The sequence below is a fragment of the Phascolarctos cinereus genome, unplaced genomic scaffold (assembly GCF_003287225.1).
Source record: "Phascolarctos cinereus isolate Bilbo 61053 unplaced genomic scaffold, phaCin_HiC Scaffold_726;HRSCAF=1367, whole genome shotgun sequence".
Classification (NCBI taxonomy): domain Eukaryota; kingdom Metazoa; phylum Chordata; class Mammalia; order Diprotodontia; family Phascolarctidae; genus Phascolarctos; species Phascolarctos cinereus.
Genome location: NW_027556098.1, coordinates 12,542,452 through 12,567,518, shown reverse-complemented (window position 1 = coordinate 12,567,518; position 25,067 = coordinate 12,542,452). Strand labels below are relative to the sequence as shown.

At 37.0% G+C, this 25,067-nt stretch overlaps 1 protein-coding gene across 1 annotated transcript in view; it reads right to left on the bottom strand.

Moving 5' to 3' along the window:
* Positions 1-25,067, bottom strand: part of GPR143 (G protein-coupled receptor 143) — a 56,518-nt gene that overhangs the window by 3,858 nt on the left and 27,593 nt on the right. Inside the window, exon 8 of the mRNA XM_021006259.2 lies at positions 18,414-18,657. Coding sequence (XP_020861918.1) covers positions 18,414-18,657 — 244 coding nt within the window. The remainder of the gene's footprint in view (positions 1-18,413; positions 18,658-25,067) is intronic.

The following is a 25,067-nucleotide window of genomic DNA, read 5'->3' as shown; positions in this document are numbered from 1 at the left end:
AGACCTATTCAAAAGTGCACTGGGTTGCTTCAAGGTGGTGGGTTCTCCCTCCTTAAAAGTCTCCAACCAGAGGCTAAATGACCACTTACATATGTGATCATGGGGATTCTTGTGATTTGATGTGGACTATACAGCACTGACGTTCCTTACAGCTTTCGAATTCTATGATACTGTGAGTGCTATTGCACATTTGCAAGAGAAGAAAAGAGTAGGTATACTGAAAAGACAAGAATGGTTTCATGGTGCAATGAACTCCACAATGAAACATGATGGGACAACAGATTTTAGCACTGTTACAATGGAGACAAATATCTGATGTAGGGATATAGAAAAGGTAATTCCTGTGGGATGAATTAGCCCCAGTCAAGCCCTTCCCACAGTATTGGGTTCAGTGCTACACTTCATATTTTAAGAAAGATATGGATAATTTGCCCAGAATCATAGGAGGGCACAGTATGAGATTAAAGGGTTACAGAAGGGGATCTATGAGGAGAGGTTAAAAGATTATTCAACTTGAAGGAGTCAAGGCAGGTTCTAGGTGGAGGAAGGGCTATTCCAGAAAGTGCAAGAGCCAGCTGTTTCCTATTACAGCTAAGGACAGACCCAGGGATTTGACTTTCTATAGGAGGATGATAAGTTAGATAAAAGGAAGAACAGAAAAGGTGCCCATCCATTCAGAAAAGTGAAGACTGCTTTCTTTGAAGACAGGGAATGGAATGGATGACCTCTGGACAGCCCGAGATCTCTGGGATTGCATTCCTGAAAAAGGAAGGGCTTGCGGCACAATATAAGCTATTTATGACCCTGCCTGAACCCAAGTTTTTTTGAAGTCCTGAGCTCATGGGAACTTCCACGAGTTTGTGGTTTTTTTATTTTTATTTTTATTAAGACCGGACTGTCATGTCACATGGTGGCAGATGATCTAAGTCTGACCCCAGCACATTCCCATCCATAGCCTCCTCTTGTAGAATCACTAAATGGTAGAGTTTTGAAGGATTTTTCTAAACTCCCATCACCTCCTCTCCCCCTTCCAACTCTCCCTTGGTTTCCTTAATGAACAAGGGTTTGTTTTTTGTTTTGTTTTTTTGTTTTGTTTTATTTTGTTTTAGGAAGGAGTAAGGATAGCTGAGGTTGGGGGAGATGCAGAGAAGTGAACTGTGAGGACTGAACTTGCTTAAATTAAGTCGTCCCTGGTGCTTAGTTTGGTAATGATTTGCTATTTAAGTGTGTTTCTGACATTTTTATTCCAATCCTAAATATCTCCTTAGATGGCTAGTTGATGGACCAATGATTAGCTGCAAGAAGCTAGGCTTCAAGGGCCAGCTAAACTAAGCAGGGAGGATCACAGCTAAGCTATTGCAGACAGATGAAAAACACTTATGGGGAAAGGGGCCTATAACTTTCTTCAGAACTCATCCTACTTCTTAGGCCCTAATGTCATTATCAGAAAAACCCTGCTTCTATTTTTCACGGGAAAGCTTTGGGTGATGAATTTAATTAGATCACTATCGCCCCCTAGTGCCAGTTGGCATAAATACCCTTTGATGAATAAGTTACCCGATTAATAAGTAAGCTCTTCCCAGGCCCCTACTGAATAGGGTAACCAAATGTGGACACACTATTCCATTAAGGTTCAGCAGCTATTAAACTTCTCTTTATCCTTCTGTCTGATTCCTGATGGAAGCTAGGCTGGCTGTGCCCTTTGAAAAGCCTTCTGATGCACAGTTGACTCAGCAGTCAGCCCTCGAAGGTTGTCAGACCCAGTGAACATATGATAGCTGCACTTGGCTCCTTCTCTGCTCCTGGACTCAAATCAAGGCACTGAATTTGATCCGGCCATCCTGTAGAGTCGATGGCCTTGTTGCATGTCTTCCTTTGTGTCCCCATGAGAGCTCCAATCCATCAGGCCACCTGTACTGGCAGAGGCCAGGCTTTAGTTTCAAGGGTGACAGCAGGATACTGTGACAAGAAAGTCTATATCTCTGGAGCCCAATCCCCCTGAGAATCCACCTTGTCTGGTTTGGTTATTTCTGGGCCCCAGAATAAGGTCTGTTTCCTGAGGGCATTCGCTAGATGAAGTTACTGTGAGGATGAGTAGCTAAAAAGAAAACTCTACTCATGTATCATGACAGGAAACAGGTATGGGGAAGCATCCATATATTTAGCTTAAGTGACCACAAAGAGCAAAGTTTTGCAAATGATCCCATAAGAAGAGCCCTGTCTTGCAGGACTTTCAGACCATAAGTTGCTTACCATGATAAAGAGAAATTCTCCAGTAAAGTTGGCTTTGAATTTCCCAGGTTCCCACATATCATTCAGCTTTCCCACCAGCTGTAGGCTCTTCTGGACTCAGAGAGAAATGGAAAACTGGAGGAGCTGCTGTTTCTCCAGGTTTCCCACATGTGGCTTCACTTATCTTTACTACCTTCTTATTTGAGAACTCTGGTGCTAACCATCAGAAACAAGCGGGGGTGGGGCGGAACTCCATTGCCCTCCCACCACCACCACCATTTTTCTGCTACAGTTCCACTTTTGAAACAGTGCTATTTTTTAAAACACTCATATACACAATCCCAGAACCAGTTTTGTGCTCTCTACAAACAAATGCAACACAAAATACATGGACAATCATAAAGGATTCTTGTTAGCCTTTTTTCTTTTTTAAACACAAACCAAAGTTCAAAAGTAGCTCTATCCATATATGTTAACTATGCTTCTGTAACAGGGTAAAACTAGCTGGTTTTAACTGTTAAGCACAGGCATACCTGTTGCCTACGCATTTAGGTATCTCAAAAAGCAGAATTGTCCCAGAATATGGCTGGGTCTTTTGATGAAGCAGCAAGCTGGAAGAATAAATACTTAACAAAACTCTTCCCAGTGGCCCAGAGTTTAGTATACTTTCCAAATCTGAAACAATGAAGACATTTCAGAATAGGATACTTTCTTATTATTAATCTCCAAAGGCTTTTTTTTTTGGTGGTTACTAAATCAGTCCACTGGATAAACTCCACCAGACTGGGGAAAGAGGGGGTTTACCAACCACATTCTCAATCTGGCCTGAGGGCTTTTCCAGAGTGGTCCAGTTCCTAGGGATGGAAGTCCTGACTGTGGCAACTTCCTTGCACTCACTCCAGACTGGAAGTGCTTCTGAGGATTCTCTCCAGACCTCCACAGCTTCCAGAAGATCATAGAGCAAATAAATCCATTCCAAGGACCTGCTCCATTGCAAAAACCAGAAAACTACCGAAGTCTACAATAGTCAGTCCTGAAAGTCTCTCAACACACCCCTATTACTATTATATATTCTGTATTGATTTGTGTAATGCTGTTTCTCGCCAATAGAATATAATATACTTGAAAACAAGGATTATTTCTTTATCATTTTGCACCATGTCTGCTACATAGTAGATGCTTAATAAATGCTTGTTGAATTCAACTGAAAGGTGGCCTGTGAAATATCATTTGACCCTGAGAACTATTTATACAAAACGTGAAAACATTTGTGAAAATTGTGAAAATGAATGACATTGAAAGACTTAAGAAATCTGAGCAATGTAATGATCAATTATTATTCTAGAGAACTTAAAATGATAAAAATAATAACTAGCAATTATATAGTGCTTAGAAGTTTTCAAAGTGCTTTTACATATGTTATCTTACAACTCTTCGAGGGAGGTGCTATTATTATCCCCATTTTACAGATAGGGAAACAAAGTCTGAGAGAGGTTATAAATCACAAAGCTAGTGTCTGAAATGAGATTCCAATTCCAAGTCCAGCACTTCTAACCACTGCATCAATCTTGTTGTCTCAATAACAATGAAGATATACTGCCCATCTCTTGACAGAGAAATGATGGACTAAACATGCAGAATGACACGTATTTGGACATAGTAAATATGGAATTTGTTTTTCTTGACTATACATTTTTATTATGAGAGTTTTATTTTTCTTTTGTGTGAGGGGAGAAAATAAATATTTGTTAATTGAAAAAATTAAATTTAACTTAAAAAGTTATCATCTGAAAGATCCAACGATGACATTTATAATTAGTGAAATCTTTTCTTATATGAAGAAAGTTATCTTCAGGCATTGTGGGCCATGTTCAATCAACAAAAAACTTATTTTCATGAAATCCTATGCAAAACTCTTGAGGATTTCAAGTTTAATTGAAATTCTAACAAAAATAATTACCAAGAGAAAAAAAAAGGAAGAAATTGGCCTAGTCCCACAACAAACCTTCCTAACATACTCCTGAGTCACAGCAGGTCTCTTTGGCTTACAGAATTCCAGGTCTACACATTCTTGAAGCTGCCCTAGTCTCTGACTAGAGGTACTTTGTCTTCAGTGGTTTCAATTGGCACAGATACAAGATTCATGCCATGTTCACCCTAGCACCCTGTTAATTTCTTAGCATGTACCAAATCAGCAGAATGCCAAGGTTTAGAAAAGTCACTATAGGAGACTCTGGGACATTAACAAACTCTTTTTGTAAATTCCTCACAGCTCATAAATTATTTTGGCAGAACCCTATTAATCCTTAATAAAAGTGAGAGTTTAGTAGTATCCATTTAGGGAGAAAAAGCAAGGGAGAGATGTATAGAAGTTAGGAGCTACTATATTTGTTGGAAATGTCAGCCATCAAGACACAGTAATGTAGACACTATCAATGGAATGCCTCATGCTGGCTAGAGCTATCCTTCATCTATGTCTAGACAAGTCTTTTTAAAAATAATGACCCACAGGCCCTCCCTTGAGAGTAGCTCTGTACAGATAAAGATGTATGTGATCTGTACAAACAAACAGATCTTGTGGGAGGAGGAGAAGGAAGAATGTTAATGCCAGCTAGGTCCAGAAGAAGCAATTCCAGGAGAATGACACAACTACATTTGAAAAAAGAACATGATGTTTTTACTAACATCAGCAGTCTTCTCCCAGAAGCATCTTTCCCAGACTGCTACCATACACATACACAAACACAAACACACACACACACACACACACACACACACACACACACACACACACACCCTCTTAACCTTAAATAGGTTAACAAGATTTAGAATTCTAATTGTATCGCGGAGTTTTGCCATTTCACATTTCATTTTGTCTACGCTGCCTACCTGATGGATTGAGTCTCTGTTTTTATCGCCCTCCTCTCCACTCTGGCCAATCAGTTGGAAATTCCTGCCAATGGGTCAACTGTCTAATCTGTTAGTCTGAAACTAGAAAGGGGTAGGGCTGGTTGGACTTGGATGTCTGACATTCACTCATAATCATTCAAATACTAATTCAATTAAGCCTCAATTGGTTCACCTGTAAAAGGGGGATAGACACACAATAGTTAAAACAATCCATGTTCTCATTGATTGGGCTGTTCCTTCCAATGATGAAGCCTGCAGCTCATCCCATATTACTCTTGTCCATGGTCTCCCATAAGTTTGCCACATGGGGACCACTCAACATGTCAGAGGCCTTCCTTGATTTCTCCTAACATCATGAGGATGTGTGGAATACACTGTGCTTGTCCTTTCTCACCCTAGCCACATGAGCAGGCTAATCTCTCTTCCTATTGTACATTTTCTTGGTATCATTCCAATGTCTATCTGTGTTGTTGCATGGCGGTAAGACATGGAACTCAACAGTCTCCAATTAAAAATGAATATCATACAAAGGGCAAGGAAGGGAGAGCTGCACGGTGAGTGGGAACTGACTGCAACATATAACCAAGAAGGAATTTTGAAGAAGGAAAGGAATAAAAAAGATATTGTGAGGGAAATGCAGGAGAAAAAATATACTTTACATGGTTGTTGTGAGAAAAGCACTTTGTTAACCTTAAAGTGCTATAAAAATATTATCAGTTTTCAAGGCTACTCTGTAAATTTAGGTATGTGCCTACAAATATGGAATAAAGATTGGCAAAGCTGAAAGTGATGATGACATTGTTTTTCCTAAAGTTATTTTTATTATTTTTTCCAAAATGATTATGGGATTTTTATTTTGGCTTAAACCTCTGATTTCCTTGCTATAGGGAATTCCCAGTGAGGAAACTCCCAATATTAGTGTGAATCCATAACCATTATACAATTTATATATAAAAAATTTGCCTGGAGCACTGAGATGTCTAGTCACTTGCCCAAGGGTCACAAAGTCAGCTAGTTAGCATTGAGAAAATGAGAAATGAAACAAAGAAACAACAAGGTACAAAATAGTTCTAAAACTCATTAACCTGTTTAAGGATGTGTGTGCATGTGCACTGGCTCTCTAGTGAGATTAGTGAATTACTAATTTTTCCAGAAGTATTTTTGCTTCAATTGATCTGTAATGCCATCAGTATGAACATTTGTTGCAATCACGCAGATTTCAACCTCTTGGTGCCTGCCCATTCTTATCTTATCTTACTGTAAATCCCACACAGGGGATGCACCCGACATGTGAAAGGCCTTCTTCTGGTTCTCTTGACACTGTGTCAATATCAATGGAAATGTCCTATCATGGCATGGAAGTGTCCTTGGGTATTTGAAGGTTATTCCAGCAGAGACCAAATTCTGGCAGGTTTAACCATGCCGGAAGTCAGTGTATATGGTCCACTGGCTCTTTCCTCATTTCCTACAAATATGCTTGTGTCTCCTCCATCCTCAAAAGACCCGAACTTCATCCTTTTACCCCTGCTAACTATTGCCCTATGTCTCTCCTGCCCTTTGTGGCTAAACTCCCGGAGAAGGCTGTCTACAATAGGTGTCTCCACTTTCCTCTCACTCTCTTCTTAACCCTTTACAAACCATCTTCCAACCTTATCATTTCACCAAAACTTCTTACCTCAAAGTTACCAGTGCTCTAATTCCCAAATACAATGGGCCTTTTCTCAATCCTCATTCTTCTTGACCTCTCTGCAGCTTCTGATACTGTTGATTACCCTCTTCTCCTTGATACTCTCTTCTCTCTAGATTTTTGTGACATCATTCTCTCCTGGTTCTCTTCTTACCTATCTGACCCCTGCTTTTCAGTCTCTTTGCCAGATCTTCATCCAGATCATACCCTTTAAAGGTAGGTTAGACAGTCACAGGGTCCAGTCCTGGGTCCTGCTCTCTCTTTTTCCTCTATATTAATTCATTTGGTTAGCTCATCAGTTCCCATGAATTTAATAACAATCACTATGCTGATGATTCTCAAATCTACCTAACCTGTCCTAACCTTTCTGCTGACCTCCAATCTCACACCTCCAACTGCCTTTTAGACATCTGGAACTGGATGTCCAATACACATCTTAAACTCAACGTGTCCAAAACTAAACTCATTATATTTTCCCTTAAGCTCTCCCACTTTCCTAACTTTCTTATTTCTTTGGAAAGCAATATAATCCTCCCATTTCCCCAGGCTCACAACATAAATGTCATCCTTGCTCCTCAGCATCTGTTACCCCTCATATCCAATTATTTGCCAAGGCCTATTGAATTCACTTCTGCAACATCTCTTGAATAAACTCCCTTCTCTCCTCTGATATTGCCACCATCCTGGTACAGGCCCTCATTACCTCATTCTTTGACTATTGCAATAGCCTGCTGGTGGGTCTGCCTGACTCGAGTCCCTCCTCTCTCCAATTCATCCTCCATTCAGCTACCTAAGGGATTTTCCTAAAACATAAGTCTGACCCTATTACTACCCTACTCAATAAACTTTGTTGGCTCCCTATTGGTTTCAGAATCAAACAAAATCCTTGATTTAGCTTTTAAAGCCCTTCATAACCTAGCTCTATAACCAAAACTCTGTAAAATTTGGATTCAATCAAAAGGCCGCACTTAAAAATCTAGAAGGCCACATATGGCCACAAGGCCACAGGTTCTCCATCCCTGATCCTAGCCCCTCCTACCTTTCCAGTCTTCTTAAACCATACTGTCCTCCATATACTCTTCAATCCATTGCCAATGGCCTCTATGCTGTTTCTTGAACAAGAATCTCCATTCTCCTGACTTGGGGCATTCTCTCTGGCTGTACCTAGTCAAGGCTCTCCCTTCCCATCTCTACCTTATGGCTTTTCCTGGCTTCCTTCAAATCACAACTAAAATCCCATCTTCTACAGAAGCCTTCCCAACTCCTCTTATTTCTAGTACTTTCCCTGTTAGTCATTTCATATTTATCCTATTTATATGTTTGTACACATTTGTTTGTTTGCTGTCTTGCCTATTAGATTATGAGCTCCTCAAGGATAGGGATTATCTTTTGCCTCTTTCTATATCCCCAGCACTTAACACAGTGCCTGACATACAGTAGGTGCTTAATAAATGCTTACTGACTGACTATGGTCTCAGCAACAGGCTATGTTTGCTTTTTAACAACTAGCGTATCTAAATACAGAAAAGTGCATCAGCAGTAAGCTAGTTCACTTGGAGCTGAAATCACTGACCACATAAACCTTGAAAGATAAACATTTTATTCATATAAAAATTAGGACTTCTAATTAAGATGGTAGTGTGGAAGGCTTAGGAGAATTTTAATTCTCCAATATTTTGAGCGAAGATCTAAAAAAGGGCACCAGATTAAAAAATTATCAGGAAATCCAAAGTGAAACAATAACAAGCATCTTAGACAGTCATATCACATCCATAACCCTTTCTGCCCCCCAAGTCTTTGTCCTTGTTCCTCTTGTCTTTTCCCTTTATTCTGTCTCATTTGGTGCTATCGTTAACTTCCATAGGTTCAATGATCATCTATCTGCTGAAATTCCAGATCAATCTACCTAGCCCTAGTTTTACATCACTAGCTGCCTTTTGGACGTCTTAAACTGGATGTTCCAAAGGTGTCTCAAACTCAAAATGTCCAAGACAAATTCATTATCTTTTTCCCTAAACTCTCCCCTCTTTCCAACTTCCCCATTCTTTCAAGGGCACCATCATTTCTCAAGTCACCTAGGCTCTCAATATTGGTGCTATGCCCAAGTCCTCACTCTCATTCACCCCACGTATCTAATTAGGTAACAAATCCTGCTGTTTCTATCTTCACAATATCTCCTGTATATGTCCCAGTCTCTTTACTCACACAGTCATCACCCTGGTTGAGGCCCTCATTACCTCTTGCCTGAACTATTCCAAAAGTTCCTTAATTGTTACCTTAAATGTTTCTTCCAAATCTACTCCATTCTCCGATCAGGTACAAAAGTGTTTTTCCTAAAGTATTAGATATGAATCCAACTCAGACTCCACTGTCTCCCTATTACCTCCAAGATTAAATACAGAGTCTCTGTCATAATTTTCCTCCCTTCTACACATTCTACAATTTAGCAACATGAACTACAGGAAACTTCATCTCCTATCTCCATGCTTTGGAACTGGTTGTCTCCCACGCCTGAAATGCTCTTCCTCCTCACATCCACCTTTTTGTTTCCCTGGCTAACTTTTAAGATTCAGCTGAGTTTTCTATAAAAGTGTCTAAAGCAGTATCTTATGTATAATACTTAGAAATTGCTAAGTACAGAATTGAATAAAGTTTAAAATTAAAAAAAAAAAAGATTCAGCTGAAATCATAGGAAGCCTTTTCCGGTCTCTGCCCACTCTTTCCTCCTCTAGCTACTAGTGTCTTTCCTTCTGAAATTATCATCCATCTATTTTTTGTATATGCCTACATATTTTACCCATTAGAATGTAAGTTCCATGAAGGTGGGGGCTCTTTTTACCTTTGTATCCTAAGCACTTAGCATAGAATTTGGTACATAATAGGTGTTTAATAAATTTTGGTTGACTGAATGACATTTTAATAGAGGGAGAAAAGACAAGGGTCTCTAATATCTTAAAATGTCAAAGATTCACATAAGAAGTTGAGTATTACAAACAGAATTTGTCAGTGGTTTTATTTTATGCTGATGGTCTTAGGAGAGTAAAGAAGGGAAAGTGAGAAAGGAATATGTTGTGGAAGAAATAAGAAGGTGGAAGAAGAAATACAGGAAAGAAACAAGCATTAATTAAATGCCTAAACTATGTGCCAGGCACTGTTATGCACTCTACATATATTACCTCATTTGATTCTCACAATAATCCTGGGAGATAAGTATTATTATTTTCCCAATTTTACATTTGAGGAAACTGAGGCAAACAGAGGTTAAATGAATTTCCCAGAGAGACATGCTAGTATATGTCTGAGGCCACATTTGAATACAAGTCTTTCTGACTCCAAGTCCAGGAGATATTTATTCCTGAATCCCATAAATACTTATCTTTTGTGTTATATATTATTACATGTTATAATTGTTTATTATATATTATATTGTATGGTATAGCAATATTCTTACTATTTCTCATAATTGAGGTGATAAGGAAAGTATGTAAACATGAAAGAAGGCAAAGGGGAAACAGGAGTCACACAAACCTAACTCTTATTTGAACCAAACTAGAGTGTTGAACACACACACACACACACACACACACACACACACACGTTTGGTGTAGAGATATAATAAATTCAACAGGAAAACAGGTGGGGAAAGATGGAAGAAGGATTTAAGAGGGAAGGAACAGTCAAAAGCAAAACAAACTTCATCTTCAGGGAATGTATATTAGGAGGTATTAAAAGGAAGGAAAGTATAAGCACCAGTATTCTGGATCTAGGTTAGGAGAGAAGAGGAAAGGCAACAGACCACTTCAGTTATAAATTCATAAAATTGATCACAATCTTCCTCTTTTGCCACCTTCTTCTTTGTAAAGAAAATGACAAGGAGCAAAGAGAAGAAAATGTGTAAGGAATATTATGGAGAGAACTACCCATTTAACAATCATACCATAAACATAAAGGCATAAACTCCCTCATAAAAGTGGAAGATAGTAGATGGGTTAGAAAGCAGAATCCAACAATATATTGCTTAGAAGAAACACACTTGAAGTATAAAGTTTCACACGGATCAACATTAGCTGCTGAAGCAAAATTTGTTATGCTTTAGGTAAACTTGAAAATGGAGGAGTATCATTCTGTCTCAGAGAAAGCAATAGAAAAATTTCATGGTTAAAAGAGATAACCAGAGAAAACACATTATGCTTAAAGACGCAACAGATAAATGATACCATATCAATATTTAATATGTATGCATCAAATGACATAGCATCTAAGAACTTAAAGGGAAAAAAATCAAATTATAATGAGAAATAGACAGCAAAAACATGACAGTTGAGAACTTCAATGTGCTCCCTCGATTAACAAGGAAGAAGTTGAAGACCTGAATAAACTTTTAGAAAAGTTAGATATGCTAAATCTCTGGCTAGATCTCAAATCCCTTGCTGGGTGGAAATTTTAAAAAATATATACGTAGTGCCTACATAAAATTTGCCACATGTTAAGGCCTAAATGTTTTGAGACAAATGCAGAAAAGTAGAAATATGAAACTTATTCTTTGCTGACCACAATACTAAAAAAAATTATAATCGATACTGAGCATTTCAAGAAAACATTAAAACTTAAAGATTAAATAATTTAATCCTAAAGAATGTGTAGATGAAAGAGCAAGTCATAGAAACCATAGATATTCTGATCAAAAAAATTACAATAGTAAGATATTATAACAAAATGTTTGAGATTCAGCTAAAACAACCTTTAGAGGGAAATTTGTATCTCTAAACACTTTCATCAACAAAAGATTAGTGAATTGGGCAAATAATTAAAAAAAAAAACTAGAGAAGCAACAAATCAAAAAACTCCAACTAAATGGAAAATTAGAAATTCAGAAAATCAAAGAAGAGATAAATTTGAAAGCGGGAAAAAAAATCCCTGAACAACCTCCATTCAATTGATAGTTAAAACCAGGAGTTGGTTTAAGGAAAGAAAAATAAACTAATAACATAAATATCTGATTAAAAAGGAGAGGAAAGTTAAATTGCAAATAGCAAAAGGGGAAATTAATACCAAATAAAAGGAAATAATTAAAAACTATTTTGCCCAATTGTATGCCAACATAATTAAGGCAGCTAGGTGGTACAGTAGATAGCGTGCCCAGCCTAGAATCAGGAAGATCTGAGTTCAAATTCAGCCTCAGACATTTACTAGCTGTGTGACCCTGGGCAAATTGCTTAATCTCTGCTTGCCTCATTTTCCTCATCTGTAAAATGAGGATAATAATAGCACCTACATCCCAGGTTTATACTGAAGATCAAATGAGATAATATTTGTAAAGCACTTAGCATAGTGCTTGGCACATTGTAAATACTGTTATAAATACTAATTATTATTATTGTTATTAACTAAATAATAACTTAAATTAAATGGATGAATATATATATATAAGTATAAACTATGCAGATTAACAGTGCAAGAAATAGAGAATCTAAATTACTCAGTCTCAGAAAAAAAATCTGAACAAGTGATAAATGAATTCCCAAAAGAAAAAAAAAAGATAGATTTATAAGTAAATTCTATCAAATATTCAAAGGAAAATTAATTTCAATTTTATATAAACTGTGAAGTAATATAGAAAAAAGGTATACTACCATGTTAATTCACTATAATAAATGTTGTCTTAGTGCCTAAATCAGGGCTACACAAAGCATAGAAGGAAAAAAAATACAATAAACCAATATTCTGGTTTGTGATTTGTGGTTACTAGCACAAAAATGTTGAATAAAATATTAGCAAAAGGCTACAGCAATATATTAAAAAGATTATACACTATGGCCAGATTGGATTTATCTCAGGTATATTGGGTTGGCTCAGTATTAGGAAAACTACAAACACAACAGATGATATTAATAACAAAACAAGTATAATCACATCATAAAAATAGATGCGGAAAAGACTTTTCACATGATATAACATCCTTTAATGTTTAAAAAATGTAAAAGCACAGAAATAACTGGACTTTTCCTTAATGTGGCAAATAATTTCTATCTAAAACAAAAAGTCAGCTTCCTCTATATAGCGAAGAAATGATAGAGGCCTTTCCAATAAGATCAAGGGTAAAACAAAGATATTCATTATCACTGCTATTTTGTTTATAGAATTCTAGAAATAGTAGTTATATCAATTAGTCAAGATGAAGAAATTTGGAGAATAAGCATAAAAAAGGAGACAAACTTTTCTCTTTGTAACTGAAATGATTGCTTACAAGTATATCCCTGAAGATTCAATCAACTAAATGATTATTTGAAACAATAACACCAGAAAATAGGATCTAGAATAAACCTGCACAAATCATCAGCCTTTCCTTATATTACCAGCAAAACTCATCAGGAAGAGATAGAAATTCCATTCAAAATGATTACATAATAGATAAAGTTTTGAGAGCCCACCTGCCAAGATACACATAGGAATTACGTAAATATATCTTTAAGAAAAAACATGCTTTACAGAAATAAAGGCAAATATTGAAAATATAGTAATTGTTCATAGTTAGGCTGTGCTAATATAATGAGAATAACAATACTGTCTTAATTAATTTAGTTATTCACTGCCATACCAATTAAATCAACGAAGAATTACTTAATAGAACTAGAAAAAAATAACAAAATTCATTTAGAGAAACATAATGTTAAGAATATCAAAGGAAATAGTGAGAAAAAAATAAAAAGGAGGCCCAGTAGTACTAGATCTCAGACTATACAACAAAAAGTAATCACCAAAAATATATAGTACTAATTAAGAAATAGAAAAGTAAAGCCAGTTATTTACACTAAATCCAGAAGCAAATGAACATAATAATGAAAAGTTCAATAAATCAAAGGATTAACTAACAGATTAATGACTCAACAAAAAACTGTTGGGGAAAATGAAAGTTGTTGTTCAGTCATTTTTCAATCATGTCCAGCTCTTAGTGAACCCATTTGAAGTTTTCTTGGTAAAGATACTGGAGTAGTTTGCCATTTTCTTCTCCAGCTCATTGTACAGATGAAGGAACTGAGGCAAACAGGGTTAACTGACTTGCCTAGGTTCATACAACTAGTAAGTGTCTAAGGTCAAATTTGAACTCAGGTCTTCTTGACTCCAGGGCCAGCGTTCTATCCACTGTGCCACCTAGCTGCCCTAAAATGAAAGTAGGCTGATAGAAATAATATACCACATGCCACAAGAATATATAAATAGATACCTAAACTAGACATAAGAGGTCATGTCATAAAGAAATTAGAAGAATAGGCAAGAAAATGACTCTTGCAACTATGGATATGGTTAGTTAGTCAAAAAGCATTTGTTAACTGCTTACTAGACATTGGATAAAGGAAGGCTTCCTAACCAAACAAGGTATAAGGAGGATTACAGAATATAAAATGGACAATTTTAATTATATAAAACTGAAACATTTTTGCTCAACTAGAATCAATGCAGTTCAAATTAGAAAAGAAATCATTAACAGGGAAAAAATTTTGCCATAAATTTCCCTGATGAAGGTCTAATATCCAAGATGTATAGATAGCTGATTCAACTATATGAGAAAAGCCATTCTTCAACAGAAAAAATGGCCAAAGTATTGGAATAGGAATTCTCAAAAGAAGAGATACAAGTTATCAGCATGCATAGGAAAAAAATTTTTTTCCAAATCATTTATAAGATAAATTCAAATTAAAACAAGGTTTTATCTCACACCCGTCAGATTTACAATGATGACTAAAAAAAAAAAAAGGATAATACAGAGGCTCTGGGAAGAGAGATACATTGATCAGTGCACTCTTAGTAGAGCTGTGAATTTGCCCAGTCATTCTGGAAAACAATTTAGAACAATGGCCCCAAAGCACTGAGCTGTGGATACGTGTTGATTTAATTATGCCACTACCAGGACTATACCCCAAAAGGATCAAAGAAAGAGGAAAAGAACACCTATGAACAAAAATATTCTCATTGTAAAAAACAAGAAACAAAGAAAAGTGTGTATCAATTGGGGAATGGCTAAACAAATTTTGGTATAAAAATATAATAGAATTTTATTGTACCATAAGAAATTATGAAAGAGACAGAGTCAGGGAAACTAGGAGGACACATATGAAGTAATGCCTAGTGTGGAGAGTAGAACCAGAATAGTAATTTATATGACTAGAACACTGTAAATAAAAACAACTTCAAATTACTTAAGATCTCTAATCAATACAATGACCAGCTAGAAGATTAATGACAAAGAATGCTTTCTACCTCTTGAAAGAGAAATGATGGAATAGAAGTATATAATGAAACATGCATTTTCATAAATGGCCAATGTATAGGTTGTTTTGCTTGGGTTTTTTTTTGTTGTTGTTGTAACAAAGGAGAACTTTTCATTTAGGAGAAGATGAGTTTGTTGGTGATTGAAGAACTAATGATAGTGATAGTGATAGTGAAAGGATAGTGGAATGTCAATGAAACACTGTAAATATGACAGACCCAATAGAAATTTGCAGTTTTATGTACTATCTACTTTCTGTTCTTCTGTATACATGGAAATGTCCATGTTAATGTTGAATACCAAAAAATAAAAATTCTAAAAAGGCCAACTTATAAAATGCAACTTTTTAAAAAGTCTTTTTATTTTTAATAATGACAGTATGGTGCATTTTAAGTGGAAGTATTATTTTGAAATGGCAAGGAAAGCATTTGTAAATATACTTAATTTTACTCTTTAAATATAACATTTTTTCATATTTTAATTATATTTAGTTTACTATAGAAGGAAATGTCCACTTTACTTCATTATTCAAGTGAAGGGGCCCTTTAAAAATTAAACTCTATGCAAATTTATACTTAATTTTAAAAAATATTTCTGTAAACAGTGATTGTAATTACTTAAGGCATAATATGCTTATTAAATTGAACTGAATTTGTTTTTGAAAAATGAAATGGGAAGTTTCAGGCAGCTATTTGGAGGTCTACTAGGGCATCAGAAAACAAGTCTTGATAGGATTATAAGCCAGTAGGAAACCAGCCACCTCTTCCAACTTGGCAAAAGGTTTTTTGCTTTTGTTTTTCAACCATCAGAATGATTCCACTGGCATAGGAAACTTCCAGAGAGGAATGTAAATTACCAATGCAAATTAATACTTACTCTTCAGTATTATTGAGTCGCTGTGATTTGACTTGGGTTAAACAGTTAGTATGCAATACAGGCAGAATTTGAATCCAGGTCTTCCTAAGTGTGATGCTAATTTATGCCCACTATATCTGGCTACAATTATTCCTAGCACCTGTTTGACCTCTCTAAAGGTCACTCAAGGAACTCAATGGGCAGCAAATATGTTTCTATTAACCCCATATTGTAACAGGTTTGGGGCTTCTCAGACATATGTGTGCACTCCGCTTTTCCATACTAAGTCCATATCCCCAGCGTGCCGCCTATAATCTCCAGATCCAGCCCCCGCCCCAGCAAAGAGAGACAGAGTCTTGGCCGATCGCACTGGTCAGTCACTCTTCATTACAGCTGAAACTGTTTCCAACTCTGTAGTTTTCCATTTCTCATGGAGAGTTAATGCAACATGTCAAGCTTCAGCAGTTTCTTTTTCAAAAAGTTATCTGAACTCAAAAAACATCTTAAGGAATTTCCTCCCCTGCTTCCCCTAATCCAAGCAGCAGCAGAGATTTTGCTGAGACTTTGAAAACAGAATGTAGCATTCATGACATCCTTAGAAAAGAGCACATGCAAACTTTAAGGCTCAGTAAACAGCAGGAGCTGCTATCTATGCCAGAGTTTAATGCTATCTATCCCATAGCTGCTCTGACAGGGTAGCACTTTTTTTTTTTAAATCAAAACTTCCCCAGATTTTTCTACAGAGAAAAGGAACCAGGAAATGGCTCTAGGTATATGTGGCTGGTACTTTTTGTAAAAAGCAGGACTGAATTGTCCCTACTTATGAAAGAAGCAGTGAGGAGGACCTAGTCTAAACTGTTCCAACTTCTAATTATTTTGTCCCTTCCCCAAAAGGGGTCAGCAACTTTTATAAACTAACTACAATTCTGTCTCCTTAGTATTTCCTTCACTCTTGGTGAAATATTTGTACTAGATCTCTGATTCCAGAAACAAACAGGACTTTCTTTTAGCTTTCGCCAGCACTGCTTCTGTGGCTCTGTTCAAGTCTCACAGGCGGGACAAGACAGTAAGTCTTCAGAGCTTTCACCATGGGGCTTCACCATTTTCTTTTATCTACAGAGTGAAGCACCCTAAAAAACCAACACCCCCTTATATGTGACTAAGCAAGGGAAAAGAACACCAAATAGAGCTTGAGAAATCAGCCAAGTTCTGAGGGAACTCCCAGAGATATATTTGAAAACAACCTGTAATTTTCATAAGGCCCTTCCATACGAGCAAGAATGGTTATTTTGCTTTTGTTTTCCCCTTCAAATAACATGCTGGTGCAAAGCATGCGCTCTTCTTTTTGCACTCAAGCCTCTGCCAAGCCTGAACAGACTGAGTGGGGAAAGATGCAAAGTAAGACAAGGTGTCCTGGTAAAGTACTCAGACCTCAGTTGACCCCACAGGAAAGAAAGCCTTGCAATAATGAAACAGAATTATCAATGCTCTTAAATATCAATTTGATTTTCTCTTTTTGCAATCCTAATTTTCCCAAGGGAATACACTACAGTTAAAATTGTCAAGGACAATATGGTAAGGAGTCTACTTGAGACAATGTCAAAGGGTTTAAATTAATGTCATGGGTTTAAATTGGTCAAATATTATATTTTCTCTTGGACTCACTTTTCCTCCTTCCTGACTCTCTCCCATCCACACATACTGAGAAAACTCCTCCAGTGTTTAAATGAGAACACATTTAAAACTTCACAGAACAATTCTGAGTCTTTTAAGAGTAATTGGTTTGAAACATCCGAGGCCAGTCACTGAGGCAAACCAATACCGAACCTAAGAGCCTCTGCAGTGCTAATTCCTGACAGCACATTTTATTAGTAAAGGGTCTGGAGTTACCATTTTTCTTAGATTTCTAGTGTCCGGCAAAACAAGAACTAGACAGAAGAGGGAAAAAAAACTAACAATTCTATTCTATTTAATACATAAGCAAAACTGCATTATATAAAGTTCTATTACCTACACTGAACCTATTCTTATGTATATAAACATGTATATATATATATATATACATATATATATATATATATATATATATACACATATATATATATATATGTAATGTGTATATGCACAGGTATACACATATAATATATACAAAGTGTATGTATGCATGTATATATAGATATACATGTACACACATGTACATATTTATTCTTAAATTCCATAAACCAAGCCGGCTTCTTTCAGCTCCAGTAAGGAAACTGACTACAGACATCAATACCACATCTCCCACAGAGAAGAATCAGAAAATGAGTATTATTATGCTTTGGAGTTCAGTTACCACAATACTGACACCCTTAAAGGTTCATAGCAATAGAAGTGGGCACTACATGTTCTGTGGACATTACCAACCTTGATAAATAGGAGAGTCTGAGAGAAATCTGTCACTGTTATTAGTGATGTTACCTTCTGACAGCATGCCTAGTGCTTCATCAGAATTATGCCCATTCACCACCACTGTCTTCTTGGGAGGATAGCTTTCATAGTTGAGGGACGAGCCAGCTTGTGAGGGGTAAGCATGTACCCCAGCTGAGGTCGACAAAGATTCCCACTGTATCTCTTTCTTTTGACACTTGAAATCCAAGTTGCATCCAGTCCAGCCATAGAAAGCCAAGGAGAAAAGAAAGCCTTGTGCTGGGTTCAGTATTCCCTATGAGACACAAGGGGACGAGCAGAAGGCAGTCAATGCAATGTCATGATGCAAGCCTTTAGAAGATAAAGTTTGTTTGAATCAAGCAATTGACAAACATTTATTAAGTATTTACTACATGCCAGGTACTGTGCTAAATCTCTTGGACTACAAAAGACAAAAATGGTCCCCAAAATCAAGAAGTTTACATTCTATTGGAGTTACATTAATAAGAATATACTTAAGAATATAATATACTTAAGAATAATATACTTAAGAATATAATATTATATATATATATGTATATGGGGATAGGGTCTGGATCTGTGAGTTCATTGGTACAAAGAAGTCCCGGATGAGTAAACTCTTTCTACAATACAGGTCAGCACAATGTCTGCAATTTACTGTTTTCATAGAGTTTCCTAGAGCACGGGAAGTAGGAGTGCACTAGTACATGTTTGCTAACTAATTCTCTGAGGGGGGAAGGAATGTGCCCAGGACACACACATTTAAGTTGAATCTGTGTCATAATGTTTTCTCCATCACTTTCTTAAGTCTAAATGTACTTTGCAGATTTCTGAGATGTAAATGTTCACACTGAACATTTTAAAATCAGCTCTCACAGCATGCCTGTTCAAGCTGGTTCCACAATACCTCTGACTGGGAAGTAAAAAGACTCGTCTAGTGTCACATAACCAGTATGTGTGACAGTATCCAGATCTCCATGATGCCATTCTGTCTCTCAGTGTGTGTGTGTACAGAATCCATAGGAAATAAATACGAGGTAATATGAGTAATTATGGGTACTAGCAGCTGGAAGAAGGAAAGCATTATTTATTAAGTTGTACTTGAGCTGGGTCCTGAAGAAAGCAAGGGATTCTAAGAGATGAAGATGAGGAACGAGGGCATTCCAGAAATGGGGCACTGCCAGTGCAAAGGAATAGAGAGGGAAGGATATTATGTGTGAGGAGCAGTGAATGGACCCAAATTCTACTCAGTGTGCCTGTGCTGCCAGGACAAAGCTACTAAGGAGGGACTTTGGAGGAAGCAAGAGCTTGAGGACAGGCAGAGGAGGGAGGCTGTCACTGCTATCCTCTCAGAAAGAGAGGACTAGGAGCTAGTGAGAACTTCCCTGATGTTCTGCTGGCTGGCTTGGGGCGGGGGGTCAACCTAGTCTTCTCATAAAGCATTGTGCTTCATACGGTAAAAAAAAAAAAAAAGGCTCAAGGCTTCAAAACGGCAACGAATCAAATTAACAACAAAGTCATTTTTAAATACAGAAGCTCCCAAGTGCACTACTGCTGGCACTGTTCTAAAAAGACAATTGGAATTATACCCCAAAAGTCAGTAATTTCCATATACCCTAGGACTCTGTGATACCACTGCTATGCATATAATTCCCAAGGAGATCAAAGACACAGAGAAAGCTCCCATATATACCAAAATATTCATAAGCAGCTCTTTTGATACTAACAATGAACTGGGGGAGGGGGAGTAGGTTTCTATTCAGTGGAGAATGGATGAACAATCTGTGGTATAGAAAAGTGATGGAATATTACTGTACCATAAGAAATGATGATATTAAGAATTCAGGGAAACATTAGAAAATGTTAATGTACTGATGAAGAATTAAGTAAACAGAATCAGAAAAATTCCTATGATTTACAATACTATATACATATACATATGTGTGTGTATATACATATATAGGCATGCCTTGCTTTATTGTGCTTTGCAGATATACCTTTTTTACAAATTGAAGGATTGTGGCAATGCTGTATTGAGAAGGTCTTTCTGTCACATTTTGGTAATTCTCACAATATTTGAAACTTTTTCATAGTTACTATTGTAATTCATAGTTACTATTGTAATTGTTTTGGGGCACCACAACACCATATAAGATGGTAAGCTTAACTGATAAAAGTTGTGTGTGTTCTGACTCTCCACCAACCAGCCTTTCCATTTCTCTTCCTTTTCTCAGGCCTCTATTCCCTAAGACACAACAATATTGAAATTAGGCCAATTAATAACCCTACAATGGCCTCTAAGTGTTCAAGTGAAAGGAAGAGTCGGTTGATGTGATAAATTTCACTATTGTCTTGTTTTAAGAAATTGCTACAACCACCCCAACTGTTAGCAGCCATCAATATCAAGGTAAGATGGTCCACTAACATAAAGGTTATGACGTGTGGAAGGCTCAGATGATGGTTAGCATTTTTTAGCAATGAAGTATTTTTAATTAAGGTATATGTGTTGGGGTTTTTTTAGACATATTTGCACTTAATAGATTAAAGTATAAATGTAAACATAACTTTTATATGCACTCGGAAACCAAAAAATTTGTGACTTGCTTTATTGCAATGGTCTGGAACTGAACCTGCAATATTTCCTAGGTATACCTGTACAAAATAAATATAATATGGGTAAGAGGGGTGGGTACTAGAAGTTAGAAAGAGAAGGAAGACTTTATTTAGAAAGTGATTCTAGAACTGAAGAAGGCACAAGATTTTAAGAGGTGAAGGTAAGAAGGGAGTATTATTTAAAAATATTGAAAGGGGGCAGCTAGGTGGCACAGTGGCTAGAGCACCGGCCCTGGATTCAGGAGGACCTGAGTTCAAATCTGAACTCAGACACATAACACTTACTAGCAAGTCACTTAACTCCATTGCCTAGCCAAAAAATAAAAATAAAATAAATAAAAATATTGAAAGACTTCAGAACTGATCAATGCAGTATCTGATGATAACTTCAGAGGATTAATAATAAAGAATGCCTGCTTTTATCAGAAGAAAGGGAGTGAGATATAGATGGCAAAGAACACTGACAAATGTGTCAATTAATCCTGTGTTTGTTAAAAGGGAAGGTTCTATTGCGGGAGGAGAGGATGGAGTCATTGTGGAGGTGAGTCAATAAAATATTTAAAAGATCAAAAAAAGGAGAAATGAGGTGAATTTGTCATGGGCTGTATGTGATGAAACTATTATGATTTTAATGATCACAGCTTCTCTTTCTCAATGCTCACTGACCTCAGCTCTCTGTGGATTCCAACTACTTCTCATTGGCCAAAATGCCATCCTCAGAGGTCTCCACCCTAGGAATCTATTCTCCTCTTCGGTGATTCTTTCCCCCAACACACACCTGTTTGGAAAGCTCCTCAGCCATACCTCACCTAATTCTCAACTCTCTCTGGACTCCACCCTTCCCCTCCCTTGGAGCACTGCCCCTTCTTGCCATAGGACCCATACCCTTCTTCCTTTCCTCCCCCTTTTAAACAACTTCTACATGTCGTCTTCCCCAGTTAGAATGTAAGTAAGCTCCCTGAGGGCAGGGACTGCCTTGCTTGTCTTTGTATCCCTAGAGCTTAGCACAGTGCCTAACACATTGTAAGCATACAATAAATGTTCTATCTAGATATTTTATAATATATACTCTAGAAATTTGCCAGGAATAAGATCACAACATGATGGACATCAACATCACCTTAGAAATAATCAAATCTAATCCCCTTGTTTCACAGGTGAGGAAATTGAGGCACAAAAGTTTAGATAACTTGCTTACGATCACATGGGTGACCAATTATTCATTTATTTTTGTTATTTCAGTACATTTGGGATATAGTTCATCTGGATCCAGTGACTAGAACTCATTGAGGACCTCAAGACGCTTTCTTATCATCTTCTCATTTATTTAGGATTATCTACTCCGAGTTAATAATTTTTGTTCTACCTTTCCCAATCTAAAGATCATTTCTCATTGGAAAAGAAAAGAAAAGAAGTTGAAAAATTCTGTTTTCTCACCATCTTCTGTTATCCCATTCCCCAAGTAGTGGCCATAGCCATTCTTTGATCTTTCTTGTACTCTCAGTTTAGAGATAGGAATGAGGATTGGGCTATAGGGACTAGACCTTTGATTTCACTGAAAAGGAATGCCCAGCTGAGGAAACTCCCTCTAATAGTTCATTTCAGCACCTTCTCTGTAACTTATGGTCTTACAGAGTTGCCTAAAGCACCAAAAAGTGACTTGCCCAGGGTCACACAGCCAGTATGTATCAGAGGTTCCTGATAAACCTTTAAAAAGTCCCAAGACATCTTTTTTTGTTGTTGTTGTTCTCAGTTTTCACTGTCATCTCCATTTCATTCTAGATCTTAATATTCCTAATACTATCACAGGAGCATGCTGATTTTTAAAAATATTCATCCTTATTTAACTGTTCTTGCTCTCATTTTGTGTATGTGTGTGTGTTTTAATGTTAGTCAATAAGCTCTCTGTGCTGCCTAATTACTCCCTATGAAATTCTTCTTTTTCTTCCTTATCAGAACCATTTTTCCTTGTAGCTTCAGAATTTTATTCTTGAAATCTTATCTTACCCTTGGGCTGACTGCCCCAGTGGAGTGATGATTGGCTCCCAAAGTTTTCATTATTTCTATATCAGCAACCAGTTCTTCCTTGCTGGTCAGAATTAGATTCAGAACAGCAGTTTCTTTGTTGTTTCCTTCAGTTTTTGAAGGATGAAACTACCATTAGGATAAGTCACAAATTGCTCAGCGGCTCTGCTTTTTAGCAGAGAGCACATGAACACATCTAGATAACTGAAGTGCCCCACTTATGACTATATTATGCCAATTCTGTTCCCCAGACTCCTTATATTACTCCTGCTCTTGTCCAAGTAATCTTTCATATTCCCCATAACAATATAGCTTCTGTTTCATCCTTGGTAAATCCCTACTCAAGTCATTTTGTCAATAAGCATTGGTTAAATGCTTATTATGTGTCAGACATTGTGCTAAGTGTTAGAGATAAGAACAAAGGTGAAAACAGTTCCTGCTCTCCAGAAGTTCACATTTTAATGGGGAAGTCAATATGCAAACAACAATGTACAAACAAGACATATCCAAGATAAACTGGAGACTATTCCAGAAGGAAGGCACTGATATTACCACGAGCTGGTGCAGTGGAAAGAGCACCAGGCCTGAGAGTCAGGAAGATTCATCGTTCCTAAGTTCAAATCTGGCCTCAGACACTTACTAGCCCTCTGACCCTGGGCAAGTCACTTAACCCAGTTTGCCTCAGTTTCTTCATCTGTAAAATGAGCTGGAGAGGGAAATAGCAAACTACTTCCGTATATTTGCCAAGAAAACACCAAATAGGGTCACAAAGAGTCAGACACAAATGAAAATGACTGAAGAACGATGAAAAAGGTTTCCCGCAGAAGTTGGGATTTCAGTAGAGACTTGGAGGAAGCCAGTAGGTATAATAAGGAGGGAAAACATTCCTGCCATGGGGGATAGCCAGTAAAAATGTCCAGAGTCAGGAAGTTGAATGTTTTGTATGAGGAACATCAAGGAAGCCAGCATCATTTGAATCATAGACTATGTGGAGGGGAGTAAGAAGACTGGTAAAGTAGGAAGAGGCCAAATTGTGAGGGGTTTGAAAGTCAAAGGATTTTATATTTGATACTGGAGTAATAGGGAGCCACAGGAGTTTATTGAATGAAGGGGAGATTGCCTTGATCCTGTAAATACTCCTCACTACATTCTCTTGGGTTTCTTATAGGAGTATAATCTCATATGCTTTTTCTTTACTTTTATCTTTCTATCTCATTCTTCTACCATTTAGCTTCACAATGCAGTTTAAAACTCCTTTTTTGCCTTTCACATCCATTTTCTTTTTTTGTTTCTTCAAAGCAGTTCTTCTAGTCGTCCAACAAATATTTCATTCTTCCTGCTAACCTGGACAGTTGATATGTATTCTTTCAACTTCTCCATCTTCTCCATCAATATATAACCTAATTTTGAGTACAGAGAGGCATGACTTGATACTAGCACAAACACAAACATAGAACACACTCTGCAGGTCATTTGAAAATGTCCCTTGCCTTCTTCCATATTTGCTTGAAGAAAGATTCTCAGTAATTTGTCTTCTTTTCAGTAGCACTCTTGTTTAACTCTTGGGGCTAAGTGCTTTATCAAACTGTCTGTTTTCTGTAACTGTTCATTACGTAGACAGCTCAGTTGCTGGAGCTTCTGAGAGAAGTTTAATTTATTTAGGCCAGGCTTCCTGCCTTTCTGACAATAAGATTGTGTAATCTGCTTTAATCAGCACATTCTTGTCATATCCCAAAGTAGAACAAAGCAAACAGAAACAGATTCACAAGGAGAAATACAATTATTGGGTCTAATTACGTCTGTGTACCTTGTTACTTCTCCCCTTTGATCTCCAAGTATCTGCCTATATTTTCTTGACCATTTGGTTCTCTTGTACCAACTAGAAGATGAGATGTAACTTGTTTATCAGGTAGGAGAAAACACAAGACACAAATCCAGCCTGGAGTTGGAAAGGTGAAACTAAAGTTTGAGTGACCATGGAAATGATCACTGAAACAATGGGGATAGGTCAGAGCAACAAGGGACAGAATATATAGAGAACAAGAA